The 15,800-nt window shown below is 40.8% G+C and overlaps 1 protein-coding gene across 1 annotated transcript in view; it reads right to left on the bottom strand.

Annotated features, from left to right (window-relative positions):
• The window catches only part of SLC2A13 (solute carrier family 2 member 13), a 157,427-nt gene that overhangs the window by 124,774 nt on the left and 16,853 nt on the right, over nucleotides 1-15,800 (bottom strand). Inside the window, exon 2 of the mRNA XM_035549274.2 lies at nucleotides 2,092-2,251. Within this exon, the coding sequence (XP_035405167.1) occupies nucleotides 2,092-2,251 (160 nt within the window). The remainder of the gene's footprint in view (nucleotides 1-2,091; nucleotides 2,252-15,800) is intronic.

Below are 15,800 nucleotides of genomic sequence, written 5' to 3'. Positions count from 1 at the left end.
TGATTCAGAATGTGCAGTAGATCCATTCTTAGCTGGATTTATTTCTCCCACCTTGAAAGCTGTAACATTTCCTTCCCCTTCACCACTGGGCTTACACACAACTCCCTCTTTTCTTGATTAAAATTCAAGGCAGCAGATTTTAATTTGTCTGAACAGCTCCAATAAGATCAATACTTGTTAGATACTGTGTTAACGTGTATTTTTCTTCCAATATAGTAGCATTTACTGAAACATACGGATTTCAAACACGTCCCTATCTCATATGCATCAGCCCACTGAGGGGAAAAAACACAGATACATCCACAAAAGCCTTCCCCAGCTGAATCCCTAACCCATGAGGCAAACCAAACCCAAAAAAATCTGCCCAAAGAGAAAGCACACAAACACTTGTAACAGTAACAGTGACCCAGAGCTCCATTTCTAAGTAAATATCTTTCCTGTCCATTCGTCAACACCCAGCTTCATGCATAGGGACCCCTTACGTTAGCAAATTAGTTAAGCTAAAAGTCAATTTAAAATAACAATACAACTGGACAAGTGGCATTGGGGGTCAAATACTTAGTTTATTTTACCTAGACATGCATTAGTGCATATCATGATAACCTTTTCTAAAAATTGACTGTATTTCATTAACTGCAGAAAAGGATTAACCACCCTATAAAACTACGTTTTTCTTTCAGTGAAGGCTGTTTCTCAGTCCTCCATAACTGGACACATGGTCTGTGGGAGCATGCGGATGCATTGCAATAAAAAGGTCATCAGAAGCTTCATGTGGAAATGTGAAATGCTATTTCCATTTCAACTTGAGTATACAATGCATTTTCAGAAAGCAAAAAGCAGAACTAGAATTGACTATATTAAATAAAATCAGCATGAAGTGACTTTTTTTTTTCTTCAGGTCAAAATATGGCATCTTTTTACATAAGAGGCAAAGGAAGAAATCATATGGACAAAAAGTAAACCCCTCAAACTTCTTTAATTTTCAGACATACGCAGATTAACCTATAGATTCATCACGAAAACATTACCTTTTTTTTTAATGCATATTTCTTTACATACTAAAGAAAGACCAGCTTCAAAGTATTTCTGAATACCAAGTCCCAGATGAATTGTTCGTAACTTCAACTACAAACATCAGTCCACCTAGAAATCCTTACTCAGCTCCATCAGAAGCCAGTGAAAATAATAATATTTAATTTGTAAGCTTTTCTGGAGGTTGGAGGATCATTCAAATTATGATTTTCAAATAGCAAAACAATTCCAGGCTGTAGCAACAGAAATGGAAGACCTTACAGCAACATGCACCCCTTTCCCAAGAGACTTTCAAGAGAACAGCACACCTAATTAAGCACAAGTTTCCAGAAGCTGGAATGTGTAGTGTAAGTTATTCCTCCCACACAGTTCTCCTAATTATTTTTTCACATCAGCACTGCAAGTAAAATACTGAGCCACAGAAATGTCTAATCACTCAAATGACACACCACCGTAAAGAAGGTAGGTGCAGTCCAGAATCACTGAGCAATGTCTACACGAAGATCATATCCAGAAAGTAGAGAAAAAGAGAAAAATATTATTCTATATAACCCAAACTTTTAACTATAAAGGTATCCTACAGTATCTGTCACTTCATTTCTCATTAGATTGCTACTGCTCAAGTTAAGAATATTCCATATACACCTCTATTTTGTGCACGGAGCACCACAATCACTGGAAATTTGCCTTTTGAAAAATCAGGATGTAATTATTCTAAATGCAAAAGGCAAGCTACTTTTATAAACGTCGTAACAATCATTCAAGCTTGTTGATGCATATTTATTGCTCATCCATTTTAAAGTTTAGTAAAGTCAGAAAACCTAAACATACTGTGAATATTAAGCTTAAGTGAAAGCTTACCATTGTATATCATTTAGCAAAAGTTAATTATTAAAGTTCCATTTCAGTATGCAGTTTTACCAGTTTATATGTGAACTCTATTTAACCAACACGAATTATGATAGCTGTCAACCACTAAATGTTCTTTCAATTATTTACCTAGCCTTGCCCAAATCATAACTACGCCAGTTTTCCTTTTAGCAATGAAGACTCACAAACCTCCATCCGTCCTTCGCGAGGTAGCTGAAGATTCCGTCCACGACACTTGCGAAAAATTGCCCTCCGGTGATGAACAGAGTGTTAATGGTGACTAATCTGCCTCTTAAGTGTGGAGGAGCAACTTCTGCGATGTACACGGGCACTGTCATAGATGCTACACCTACAAGAATAAATTAGATTACATTTATGAAACTGAAAGAGATATTACATCCTTTTTCATCATAAAATACTATGCTATTTAAATGGAACGAGCTGCAAGAGTGGGATTTTCCAGGTTCCAGAAGATGACAAGGAAGAAAATACACCTAATGAACTCCAGAAGAATATCCAGAGCAAATGGGCACACACACTGGCTGCTAGTGACTGCATCCCAAATTCAAGGATTGATGCAATGATGCAAGTAATAAGTCACTAATTCACATTGTGTATACACCAAGGTTAAATAAAATGCATAAATATATTTACAGTTTTGAGATAAAGAGAAGCTACGATCCAAGTAAGCATTCCTAACGCAAAATGCCTAACTAAAGGTTTCACAAGAAAAGGCACAAAGCGTTCTCAGTTCTGTTATTGTTAGACAGAACGGATTATTTCTCAACTTTCCTGGAGGTTAAAACTACCCCAACACCATACTAAAAGTTCTACCACCATAAGGAGGCAAGGACTGAAGCTAAAGCACGGATGCCTTTTATTCTGTCTTGATATTGGCAATATTTCTTGTGAATGAAGGGCTGGCTCTAAATGAGCCATTTGTGCAAAAGACAGAAATGCCCATGGGGAAGACAAACATGCACGCATACACGAACCATAAGAACAGATGTCTGGTGACGTATAAAGAGCAGAGCTGAGTACAGCACACAATGGGTGGCATATCCACCAACAAATTAATGCTCATTTAAAGGAATTTTCTATTCCTTTTTCATTAGAAGAACCAAGAGCGACAACCAACCATATATATTTTTTTTTGGGGGGGGGGGGGGGGGGGCGTAAAAAATGGAAATAGGTTGGTGGCACACACTCAGAAGCCCATTTCTCCTGAAGCCAGCTGAGATACCACCTCAGTAGATCGAACACAACCTGACCAGCAGTGGGGACACCATCTCCCTCAGCCCGTCCTCCCCGGGGCAGCCCCACCACCTCCACCAGCACAGGCCAACGCCACCCCACAAGCAGGAGCTGGGGTCGCCTCACTGGGTGCACGGGTTCCTGAAGCACAGGGATGATTTCCACCACACGCGGCTGCAGCAAAGCCTCGTGGTGTGAATACCTGGCGGAGGGTCGGCGAGGTGCCCGCTGCCCAGCTGGCTCACCAGACTAAGAGCACAAAACCCCCCGCAGCAACAAGGTTAGCCTGACAGAGCTGCTGGAGCCTCCCAGAGCTCGAGTGAGGAATACAGATTGTTTAATAATAAAACAGCATCAGAAGATCTTTTTTTTCTGATAGAGAGATGCTTGCAGCGGCCGCTCCGCGTGATAGCCCAGTTCCCGGCAGAGCTCCCAGGACACACCGGTGCCTCCTGCTGTTATTGACTCAGCAACCCACATACAACAACAAAAAACACATAAAAGTGTCAGGAAAAAAAAAAAATTAAAAATTTATTCAACCTTTTTTCAAAGTGAACCAGAATGCACCACGGAGAAAAGCATTTAAATAGCCTCTTGCGATATAGAAGCAAATTTTCAAACACGCCTCACCATTAGGGATATTTCTCTTGCATCTTTCACATTAGTGTTTTAACTAATTACAATTAAAGCGATGGAGATAGCACACATATAATGGAAAGGCCTTTACAGGAAAGCGTAGGAGCACGTCTGCTTTCTCAAAACAAAAACCATCAACCAAGGACCAGCCACGGAGACCTAGGAAAGGCTCGGCAGTAGAAAAAGCACCAAGCAGCCCCCTTGGTGCACTTTAAATGGGTTTCCAGTAATCACCAGGTTTGACAATTCATGGACCAGAGATGTCTGATATCTCTGGAGGGTTTCATTTTTTTGGTTGTTTGGTTGGATTTTTTTTTTTTTGAGACCATTCATATTTTGCTCTCCACTACTCTACTCGGAGCAATCATCACTGAAAAGCCACAATGCCTCAAAGCTGGAAAGAAAACACTTTGCCTGCCAGTGGCTATTTAATCAGATGGGCCATAACCACCTTCCCTGCTGACTACAAGAGTGACACGGAAATGAAAGGTGATTGAATTCAGAGCAGCAGGAATGATGTGGGAGACCAAGTTCTGCCAACAAGGAGCCTGCAGGTACAGAAACAGGATTTGGTCTTCCAATATGGACAGGGAAGAGAAATATTGTTCTGCTCCCCCCTTTCAAGGGACAAAAAGAAAACTGGCCTTACATCTTTCTCTTGGAAGCTACTGGAAGTCAGTCCCAAGTATTCACCCTCCCCATGGCCTGCAAATATGGATATCATTAAAAATAGCGATAGAAAAATAGCACGTATTCCCAAGGAGGCTACTTCTGAAATAACCATCCAGTGAAGCTACTTCAAGAGGTAACAATGGCAAGGTCTGTATGTGCATTTTACTGGAAAGTAGCTAGAAGGACATGCACAACCAAGAACAATAGACGACCTGTAAGAACGCTACCTTTTCCACACTCATACTTGAGGGGCATTTTAGCCCATTTGGTTCTTTCTGACGGTTGATTTTACACAGGATCTGCCCAGAAATCTTGTTTCAATCACAACAGACAAATTTGCTTCTGAGGCATCCAAAAAGCAGAGCCGTGCCACTGAACAGAGCACCAACAGCTAGGGACAGTGCTGGAGCACACCGTCAGCCCCGGAGCACTGCTGGAACCACTGATAGCTGTGGGTAACTAACACTCACCATTTACTGAAAACCTAAAGCCTGTTGCTTTAACATAAGGGTAGTGCGAAGTTTAAAACACCTTTGTGAAGTGTCTTGAACAAAAGCTGAGAGCAGCAGGTTTACTGTTTCTGCTGTGATCTCACCAGAAAGTTACTGGCTACAGGACTTAGCAGGGAAGAGGGAAGCCCGCACACACGCAGCAGGCCAGCCACAAGCTGCCCAGTGACTGCAGGTATTCAGCTGGCATTAATACAAGAGTTGTAATGATTTATTTTCAAACCTGCAATGAACAGCACGTGATTTCTTAGGAAAACCTATGGAGTTAAGAGTATTAGCTCAGAATTGCATAGAATTGTTTAGGTTGAAAGGAAATTTTGGAGATCATCTGGTGCAGCTTGCCCAGGACCTTGCTCATCTAGGGCAAGGTGTCCCTGCCCATGGCAGGGGGTTGGAACTAGGTGGTCTTTAAAAGTCCATTCCAACCCAAACCATCCTATGAGTCTATGCTCTGTTACGCTATAATCATCTCTATGGGTGGATGATATCCAACCAACATGATTCTGTGATTCTACAGCTTCCACATCAGCTTTCTCCCCTTGACACTTTTCACAATGTTGCTGCCTTGCCTTGTACTCTGACCTTACTGCCTCTACTGGGTTTCCCAAAACCTGCAGGTTCAAAACTTCCAAACTAAAAACTCAGTTCAGCAGAAAAAAATGTCATGTCATTTACCATTTAGATATCAAAACATATGTATTGCTACTCTGAGCCTGAAACACAGAGCAGCAAGTTTCAGGAGATGGGGGAAGGCAATTAGGAAAGCCTCCCCAGTTTGACTGGCTGCCATCCAGCCAGCACCCATACAGAAAAGCAAAGTTATTTCTAAAAAAATCACCAAGAAATATATATATATATATATATGTGGAACATATATATATATATATATATATATATACACATATATATATATATGCTATTCTGACACAAACCAAATTAAGGAAGAATTCATAGCACTTTAAAGGAAAAAAAGCAATATTTTAGACTTTATAACATTATTCACACTGTAGTTTTGCTTTCAGCCGCCTCAGAATGCATTCTGCAGATTTTTCTTTTTCAACTTAAGACCTGCTACAGTCTAGGAGAGCGAGTTAAATGTTAATCAACTATAAAAATATCTAAAATACATAACCAGTATTCATTATGTAGTTATTTTAATAGACAGATATTAATCAAATTTGAAAGCAAAGAACAGCTTTCCTTGCAAAGTAAATATGGCTGCAATGTAATCTTTTCTTTATCTTTCATATGAGAATGCTTTCTTTTACACTTAGATGACATTTTCTAATATGCTCTCACTGTTAAAGTGCTCACACCAAATAAAAGATCCTTGCTGCAGGCAAGTATATTACTACCTAACTAATAAAGCTGATAAGTGACAAGATGTGAGGAAAAGAAAATGAAAACAATTAACTGGAAGTCTGTCAGAGAAACTATAAGCTCTACATTGTGTACCGCAGCTGTGAAATCTGAGAAGAGACAGCAGAAACCCCAATCTTTATCCACTGGAGTAACCAAGGCATTAGCCTCCTGACCTCCGTAAAGAATATGGTTCAGAAAAAATATAACTGAAGGTTCTTTAAATTTAAACCACAAGATGCAGCTAATTATTGTATAGGAAACATCAGATGACTTGATGGACTGAAATCATCATATTAAATGTGTTTTCCACTTCTAAAATAGTCACTTACGACACTAATTACTAGAACCGCTACTATAATCTGCAGATTTACCACTGCAAAGCAGAGACAAGAGAGAGTTCACAGCCCAATTTTAAGACAATGAAACCAGGTGTGAAAAGGCATCTTAGAATCCCATTACCATCCAGAAAGGTATTTTCAGTATGAACACGTACGCATTATAAAGAGTTCATTACGAAGTTCAGGAATGAAGTCAATAAACTTACTGACAGGAGAGTTAAAAATGATGGGATGACTGGCTTGGGTAGCTGAGGGTAGATGAGAGGAAGTGTGGGATAGATGAGTGGATCACGAGGTGGACTGAGAACTGCCTGGATGGCAGAGCTCAGAGGGCTGTGGTCAGCAGTGCAGTCTAGTTGGAGGCCTGTAACTTGTGGTGTCCCCCAGGGGTCAGTGCTGGGTCCAGTCTTGTTCAACTTACTCATCAATGACCTGGACGATGCAACAGCACGCCGCCTCAGGCCGTCAGCTGATGACACAAAGCTGGGAGGAGTGGCTGACACACCTGAGGGCTGTGCTGCCACTCAGAGGGACCTCAACAGGCTGGAGGGAAGGCCTGAGAGGAACCTCACAAAGTTCAGCAAGGGCAAGTGCAGGGTCCTGCACCTAGGGAGGAATAACCCCAAGCACCAGTACAGGCTGGGGGCTGACCTGCTGGAGAGCAGCTCTGCAGAGAGGGACCTGGGAGTCCTGGTGGACAGCAGGCTGACCATGAGCCAGCAGTGTGCCCTTGTGGCCAAGAAGGCCAACGGTAGCCTAGGCTGCATTTGGAAGAGTGTTGCCAGCAGGTCAAGGGAGGTGATCCTCCCCCTGGTGATCTACTCAGCCCTGGTGAGGCCACACCTGGAGTACTGTGTCCAGTTCTGGGCTCCCCAGTACAAGGGCGATACGGAGCTACTGAATCAAGTCCAGCAGAGGGCTACTGAGATGATTAGAGGACTGGAGCACCTGTTGTACGAAGACAGTCTGAGACACCTGGGCCTGTTTAGCTTGGAGAAGAGAAGGCTGAGAGGGGATCTGATCAATGTGTATAAATATCTGAAGGGAGGGCATCAAGACAATGGGGCCAGTCTCTTTTCAGTTGTGCCCAGTGAGAGGACAAGAGGCAACGGGCACAAACTGAAGCACAGGAAGTTCCTGCTAAATATGAGAGGACACTTCTTTACTGTGAGGGTGACAGAGCACTGGAACGGGCTGCCCAGAGAGGCTGTGGAGTCTCTTCCTCTGGTGATATTCAAAACCTGCCTGGATGCCATCCTGTGCAACTTGTGCTGGGAGTCCTTGCTTGGCAGGGCAGCTAGACCAGATGATCCCCAGAGGTCCCTTCCAACGCCAACCATTCTGTGATTCTGTAAAAAGATTGTGAAGGAGAAGCCCTAGGATAATTAGTATCATTAAATATGTATTTTAAGAAATTAGATTAATGTAGCAAAAGAGAAGGACTGAAAATGAAATCCAAGCTCTTGTTCATTAAAAAAAGCATTTGGAAATAAATACTAGGGAGATGGAATAACTCTTTTTTTTTTTTTCAAGATCAGATAAATACATTATAGACATATCCTGTAACAACTAGGACTTCCACTACAGCTCAAATCATATCTAGCAGACAGGAGGGAAGGTGCATCATATAAACAACAGATGAGCAACAAAAGCTGGAGACAGGATATTGAATGAGATGCACTTCTACTCCTAACATAATAAAAAAGCTCTAAGGTATCAGGGATGTAAGTGTCTATCATTTCAACAGCATCAACAAATAACCAGCTTCAGCAGCAGCAAAAATACTGGGAAGGATTGGGAAGGATTCTTGGCAATTTTTTTGTAGTTGCTGTATTGATTACCAAAGAGGTTCATAAAAACAAAGAAACCATACACCTCACAACTCATAATTGCCAGCCTTTTGTGCTTGGGGAATAAAAAAGGCTGATCATTAATATGAAGCCCTAAGGAAACCCTTCCAGGAGCTGGTGTCTGTGTGTCATTTTGTCATTCTGTCTCTCCTTCCCACCAGCTTGTACCAACCCGTTGCATCAACACAACTGAACCCACTGGTAAACCAGCTCAGAGGGTATCCCCCTGCCCATGCAGGCTTTTATACCACTAAGCTCCCTTAAACAGCTCACCACGAGATCCAAAGCTTGTACTGGCCCATAGGCAGAACCACGTATGATAGCAGAGATTGGCCTAAACCACCTTGGGACTCCACACCATCTACTTCAAAACTAAAATCAGGACGTGAATCACAAGAAAAAAAAAAATAGCAAAGATATTCCGTCCTGTTTCAGTGCTCTCACAATCCAGTAATGGAGCCATTAATCTCCATTAACATCAAAGAACAGTCAGAGCTCATTACAGAAATCTGTATTGTTAGAGGTTCCAAATAAATAAGCAGAAACAGAAATTACTCAAACATTTCATTTCAGGAGGGAATGCCTCATTCACTGGGAAAACATTCTTTGCTGACATATAAAGCTGCACTGCGATACTTTAAAAAAACATAACTGTTATCTTGGTTAAAATATACTCTATCACATATAAATGAACCGTCAAGAGCAAATTTTCATTAAAATGTTAAACTTTAATGCAAGCAACTTTAAATTTCACTTCATTAAGAAGCTGCCCGTGGTGGTTTATGCTACTTGTAAGGGTTCCAAGCAGCTGTAGCAAATGGCTCCCCAGATGGAGGATTTGTGGAGGCCACTTGATGAAGAAGTGAGTTCGTGGAAAAGAGAATCAGGAATGAAATATTAATAGACAGATGAAGAGATGTTATGCTATGAGAAAGTTTGAATAGGAATTTAAGGTTGGTGAATTGTTTTGGTTTTAATTAAATAGGAAATCTGATAAACTTCTTATGTCTTGGACACTGGACATACAATTTAAATTTAATTCCTTGAAACACTACTGATTCCAGAAGTATATCAGATTATACAGACACTTTCATCAATAATTTTCTTTCTGCAGTATTCCCACAAATTATAGTATAAGGTTTATACTTTGTTTCTGACAAGAAGGGCACTCTTGTCAACAGATAATTTTAGAACATTTTCGCATCTGAGTAGTAATATTCAAAGGGATAAGGGCAGGAAACACATTAACTTTGTGAAAGCAGCAGTGAGTTCCACAGTAATCCTATATTCTTGATTGTCAGCCTCAAGAAGAACCATTTAAGTAGTTTGTGGGGAGAAGAATGTCTATCATTAACGAAGGACACATTTTATCGACACAGGGTATTTATTCTAAAAGACCATTAGCTTTCACAAACACATATGTGAGCTGGAACAGTCACCAACCTTTATTCTACAGGCAGCTCTGAAGCATATTGTAAAGTCATCACCAATTATAAGGATTCACCAAAACAAAAATTAAGCCTTTCTGTAGTCTTGTAGAGTCCTTGTTACAGTTAACACTTCAGTTTTCAGTAATGACAGTCAGCCTGAGGGGATATTAGAGTGCCTCATTAAACAAGCTAATGGGAAATATTTGAGAAAGCAGCACATTTGTACACTGTTCTAGTACACTAACCACTTGCCTAGCAGATAAAGCTAAAATCTTCATTGAAACAGCTCTTATTTGAGTGCAAATATCAGGGGAAGGCTCATGTCCACACTAATACCTAAGATTTCCACCCACCACACATATCTAGTAAAGGCATTAACAGCAGTTAAAAATGGTTACTGGAAGTTATATCAAGGATGTTTGGCAGCACTCAGCTACAGCAGAGCTCTGAAATACGTCAGCTCAGCGGGACAAACCACTAGCACTGAAAGCACATTAATTTGTGAGAACACAAATCTCAGTAACCAGCAGATTTAAGCGCAGCTCCTCTAGATTGGGGGTCTAACGTCAGCAGACTTCACCAAAGTCTTGTACTTTATTTAAACACTAATTTATCCAAGCAGAATGAGCTGTTTCATCTTAGAGAACCTGTATTGTTGAACATCTAATACACAAAGTTGTTGCTGACGCTTATGTTCTTATCCAGACACTGACCCAAACCAGACTGACTATTATTATTAGTGCCCAAAACCTATGTTGTTATATAGCATCCAACTGTGAAGGAGTCCAGTCTCCTAAAGAATCTGAAGGAAAATCAATGAAACTCTTCCCTAACTGATATGGTTTCAATTGTATACAACAACTTTACCTTAATGAGACAGGATGAATAACTCTTTCTGCTGTCCACTTGAAGACTTTTCACTGTCATGGGTATCAGTAAGGATCAAGAACACAGAATCATAATTCAGAAAAAAAAAAAAAGGCAAAAAAAAAGCACAAAAAAGATAAAATAATAAGTGTGCCACTAGAAATAACCACAACTGTCATATTGTGAATGCAAAACCAACTGAGATACCATTAATCTTTGTGAATTGCATCACAAGCATAAACTGTCCTTTGATCAAAAGGTACAGATGCAAACCCAAATCTTTGGAGAAAAAAAAAAAAAAAAAGAGAGATGCCGACAGAGTACAACTCTTGTGTAACAAAAGCGCTAAGATCTTTCTCTAACATCTCCAGGGCAGTATCTGGCAAGAATAGTATAAAGAAACCACCTATCATAGCAGACACACATGACTATCTAACAAACTGAGTATCATGAAGGAACTATTCATCACAGGGACTATTCGTCACATCCCTACACTGGGATTCTGCAAGCCAGGGAATCTGGTTAACCTGGAAACTGGGTGGTTACAAAATGGGGAAAAAATGAGCCAAGAAACTTGAGGCAAGATTGAAAAAAGCCTACCATTTACAGGCTAGAGCATGAAAGTTTATTAAAATAAAACCTAGTTTGTTCAGTTTGTTACTTAGTTTACTAAAATTAAAATTAAACCTGAAATCATACATAAAAATTTAAAGGAATCTTTAATGGCATTTATAACTCACATAGAGTAAATAAAATATTATTCACAGCCAGAAAACTGCAAGTATTTAATTCTAACAAATAACATCCGCATGTTGAGGGCAATACAAGACATGCCACAATCTGTGGACACCTAGAGAATACGTAGGAGAGCTAGAGGCGGAAAATACAACTTTCACAATATGAGGAAGGGAAAGAGAATTTTGCATGAAAGTAAATAGGAGTGAGAAAGTTTTTAAGGTCAGATGAAAATTAATATTTAAAAGCATTGGAACCACTTCAATTAGAGGGTTCCCATTCAATCTCAGCCTCAACATTAGTACTATAGAACAGTTCCTTTGGGGAATAAACTTAAATATATATATTTTATCCAAAGTTACTTTAAGATTATTCAACATTACATTAGTCCAAAAAGATGCAAAGAGAAAATTTAGTGTGAGTGTTAAAGTCAGGAGAGACTGGGATTTAATTAAGTGTAGACAAAATATGGGCCTGTGTGCACCTCATGAGGTTCAACAAGGCCAAGTGCAAGGCCTTGCACCTGGCCAGGGCAATCCCAAGCACAAACACAGGCTGGGTGGAGAATGGATTGAGAGCAGCCCTGAGGAGGACCTGGGGGTGTTGGTGGATGAGAAGCTCAACATGAGTAGGCAAAGAGCACTTGCAGCGCAGAAAGCCAACCGTGTCCTGGGCTGCGCCAACAGAAGGGTGGCCAGCAGGGCGAGGGAGGGGATTGTCCCCCTCTGCTCTGCTCTCATGAGACCCCACCTGGAGCCCTGCGTTCAGCTCTGGGGCCCCCAGCACAAGGAGAACATGGACGTGTTAGAATGAGTCCAGAGGAGGGCCATGAGGATGATCAGAGGGCTGGAGCACCTCTCCTGTGTAGAGAGCCTGAGGGATTTGGAGTTGTTCAGCTTGGAGAAGAGCAGGCTGTGGGGAGACCTTACAGCAGCCTTCCAGTATCTAAAAGGGGCCTGCAGGAAAGCTGGGGAGGGACTCTGTCAGGGAGTGCAGTGATAGGACAAGGGGGAATGGCTTTAAACTAAAAAAGGGGAGATATAGATTAGATATTCAGAAGAAATTTACTGTGAGAGTGGTGAGGCCCTGGCACAGGCTGCCCAGAGAAGCTGTGGATGCCCCATCCCTGGAGGTGTTCAAGGCCAGGCTGGATGGGGCTTTGGGCAACCTGGTCTGGTGGGAGGTGTCCCTGCCTGTGGCAGGGGGTTGGAATTAGATGATCTTTAAGGCCCCTTCCAATCTGAGCTATTCCATGATTCTATGATACATCTTTTTTGGGGTCATTTACACAACTATCAATTTGTATTTAATAATTTGAAGTTTTCAACATTGAAATGGATTTTCGCTTTTTCCTAAAACAAACCAGGCAGGAATAGGTGTGTTATTTCTGGAACAGCATTTCTAGGAAATGTGAAGGGAAAGAAAAGCTCTTTCAAAAAATATACATATATGCACATACGCAGGGGAGGGAGTATCACTGATTTTCAATACTGAATTTGCTATGGCTCTCTACACCTGACAGGTACCAGAAATTGTGATGAAGTGCATTTCTGAATCATTAAAAGAAAACAAGACTATCAGCCCTAAAAAAACACACACACACAAAAAAAAAAAGACTACCTAAATCACTGAAGTAGACAGCCCTAATTTATTTTGTTTCTGAATTAATTTTAATCAAGCACTATTTGTAGAGATTCTGTGAACTTAACAAGCTGTGGAAAATATTTCATTGTATATTTGCTTACAACTTAGTGAAACTTTTCTTTTTTAGCCACATTACTGAGCTTGTCACTTCAGGAAAATAAGAGCGTTTTATTTTTCTTCCACCTGAAAACCAGAAACACAGCATAGTTTTCTTTAAGATGGCTTGTATAAATATATAAGACAGACTTTACTTCATTGTGTTTTGAAAGTGAAGCTTTAAGTTTTAATAAATAGTAATTGGTATCAGTAGTGCTTTGCTGTAGACTCCTGTTAGCATGTGCAGAGCTTGCACAGTACAGCTGCTCGCTTACATCTGGAAAAAACAGGCAGGTGAGCGTGGCCAAGTCATGGGGAGAGATAAGGAGCTGCTTCCTCAGCTGGCTGCTCCTCCCCTTCCAGCAAGGCATGGGATCAGGATGCGGATCTGCACCCGAGCTACTCCTTTCCCACTCTGGCCTTGTCATCTGATGGCTGACGTGGCCTCGTGCTAAGGCACGGGATCAGCACAAGCAGGAAGAGAGCGGCCATCCAGCTGGTTCTGCTGACTCAGCCCAGCAAACAGCAACTTCCAGGCGGGAAGCATTGCCTTAGAGTGACCCTAAAAGACTTGGCAGGACCCACCCGCATAACCATTCATTTATGCTAGAAAGCCAGCATTAAAACAGTGCAATCCTTACATGTTAAAAAAAGCAAACCAAAAAACCACACACACAAGAAGAAAACCTACACACACAACCCTACGACAACAGCAGTTGAACACTTCAAGGCTTAGTGAAGACTTAGTGAAGATTTTCTGCGCAGATAAATTTTATTTTCAGAGGACAAGGTTAGGAGTTGGAAGTTGCACAGTAAATGAATACCCCTTTTACCCCTTTCCAACTTTGCACTTCTGTTTATAAACCACTTTTTCTGTCCTAGTAAAGTGATGCTTTACCCAGCTTATGGAAGTGAAAGCACCCAGCTTTATGGAAGTACCCAGCTTTACCCAGCTCTAAGGGAAGTGATGTTTAAAACGAACAAGGCAAGCATCGGAAGCTGAACTTTAGAAGCACGCCTTTAACTTAGACCTGAAAGCCCTGCATCTTCAACTAAGAAATAACTTGGTTTTAACTGTGTCTGTTTCTACAAGTGCAATTATTAAAACAATTGAGCCACTTTTCTGTGCATTGCTTTAGGTATCACTGAGTTAACTGAAAATCCAGCAATGGACTCCAAACACATATCTTAAGATGAAGAGAAGAATGCATTTTCTTACTAACCACTTGTCATTAATTTCAAAAACAAATATAGAAAGTAAGACTAATCTCATTGCAAACTTACTATTTTAGAGAAAAATTATGGAGTAACATTGAATGTGTTCATACACTATTCTGGAAAGCCAGAATATTTATAAAAATACACTGTCTAGTTTACATTTCCAGTAATTCTTTGTTTGCAACACGTAAATACATTGCAACTATCAATGAAGAAAACCATAGTTTAATACAAATTACTATATTTAGTTACCCACTTATGCAAGACACAGGATCATTTCTAGGAAGACAGATACCAGTTATAGGGCTTTATAGCTATTACTCTGAAGAGAAAAAGAAAAAAAAAAAGCCTTGCAAGCCTTTAACAACCTAAAACCCAATTTTAAAAAATAAGTTTCAATTATATCATTATAATGCAAGTATAATGTATCTGTGAATGTAAGCATAAGTATCATTGTCACAAAAATATGTCACAGTGAATGTTTTTTCTTTCCGTGGTAGATGTTTCATTCACAATGTTGTGTCTACATGCTACGTTTAAAACAAGTGATCCATGTAGAAATAATAAAACGCATTTTTGACCATACAGAAGAGTAAATGGTGTCTGTATTTGCAGCATTGAAGGTTGGTGTGGGGGGACAGAAATCAATGTAAAGCTTCTTCCTCAAGATACCTTCCAAGGCATGCAGGTTTTGCACGCTAGGGCAAACAAGGGTGTTCCCAGTATACACAGGTTAAGTCAACACCGTGAGTTTATAGTCCAAGCACTGCCTGTTTCTTTGCTTTATGAGAAGTCAAATACCTAGCTCGCATGCAAGTCCTCCCCAGGGTCTGGAGCTTCCCCTCTACCTTTTCAATGACAGCTGCCAGTGCCAGTGAAATGCTACTGTAACAGGAGATGGACCTGACGAGATGAAGGACCCCAGGTGAGAATCTCCCAAGTAACGTGGTTAAGTCCCAGAAAGGATTCTGACCACTACAAGGACCCTGCACTGGACTGTCCTTATTAGACGGAAATTTCATCAAACCAGTGCTGAAGTTCTTCAGGCCACACGGGTTTAGTCCTAGAAATGGCTTGTGATGGTCTAGACTAGCAGTCACAACTGCAGGGCGGGGTGATGATTCACAGCATAATACTCAAGCTGTCAAGGAATACAAGGATACTTTAGCCTATTTTGGTGTGCATTTACTTCCCTCGGTTGCTTGTGCTGGCAAAAGAGATGTTACATATGAAGAATGAGGCTGCTGCATCCACAGAAGACGACAAACAGGAGCTGTCAAATGCTGA

Source organism: Cygnus atratus, chromosome 1, assembly GCF_013377495.2.
Source record: "Cygnus atratus isolate AKBS03 ecotype Queensland, Australia chromosome 1, CAtr_DNAZoo_HiC_assembly, whole genome shotgun sequence".
Lineage (NCBI taxonomy): Eukaryota > Metazoa > Chordata > Aves > Anseriformes > Anatidae > Cygnus > Cygnus atratus.
Note: the sequence above shows the minus strand (reverse complement) of the source record. Positions and strands in the feature narration are given on the sequence as shown.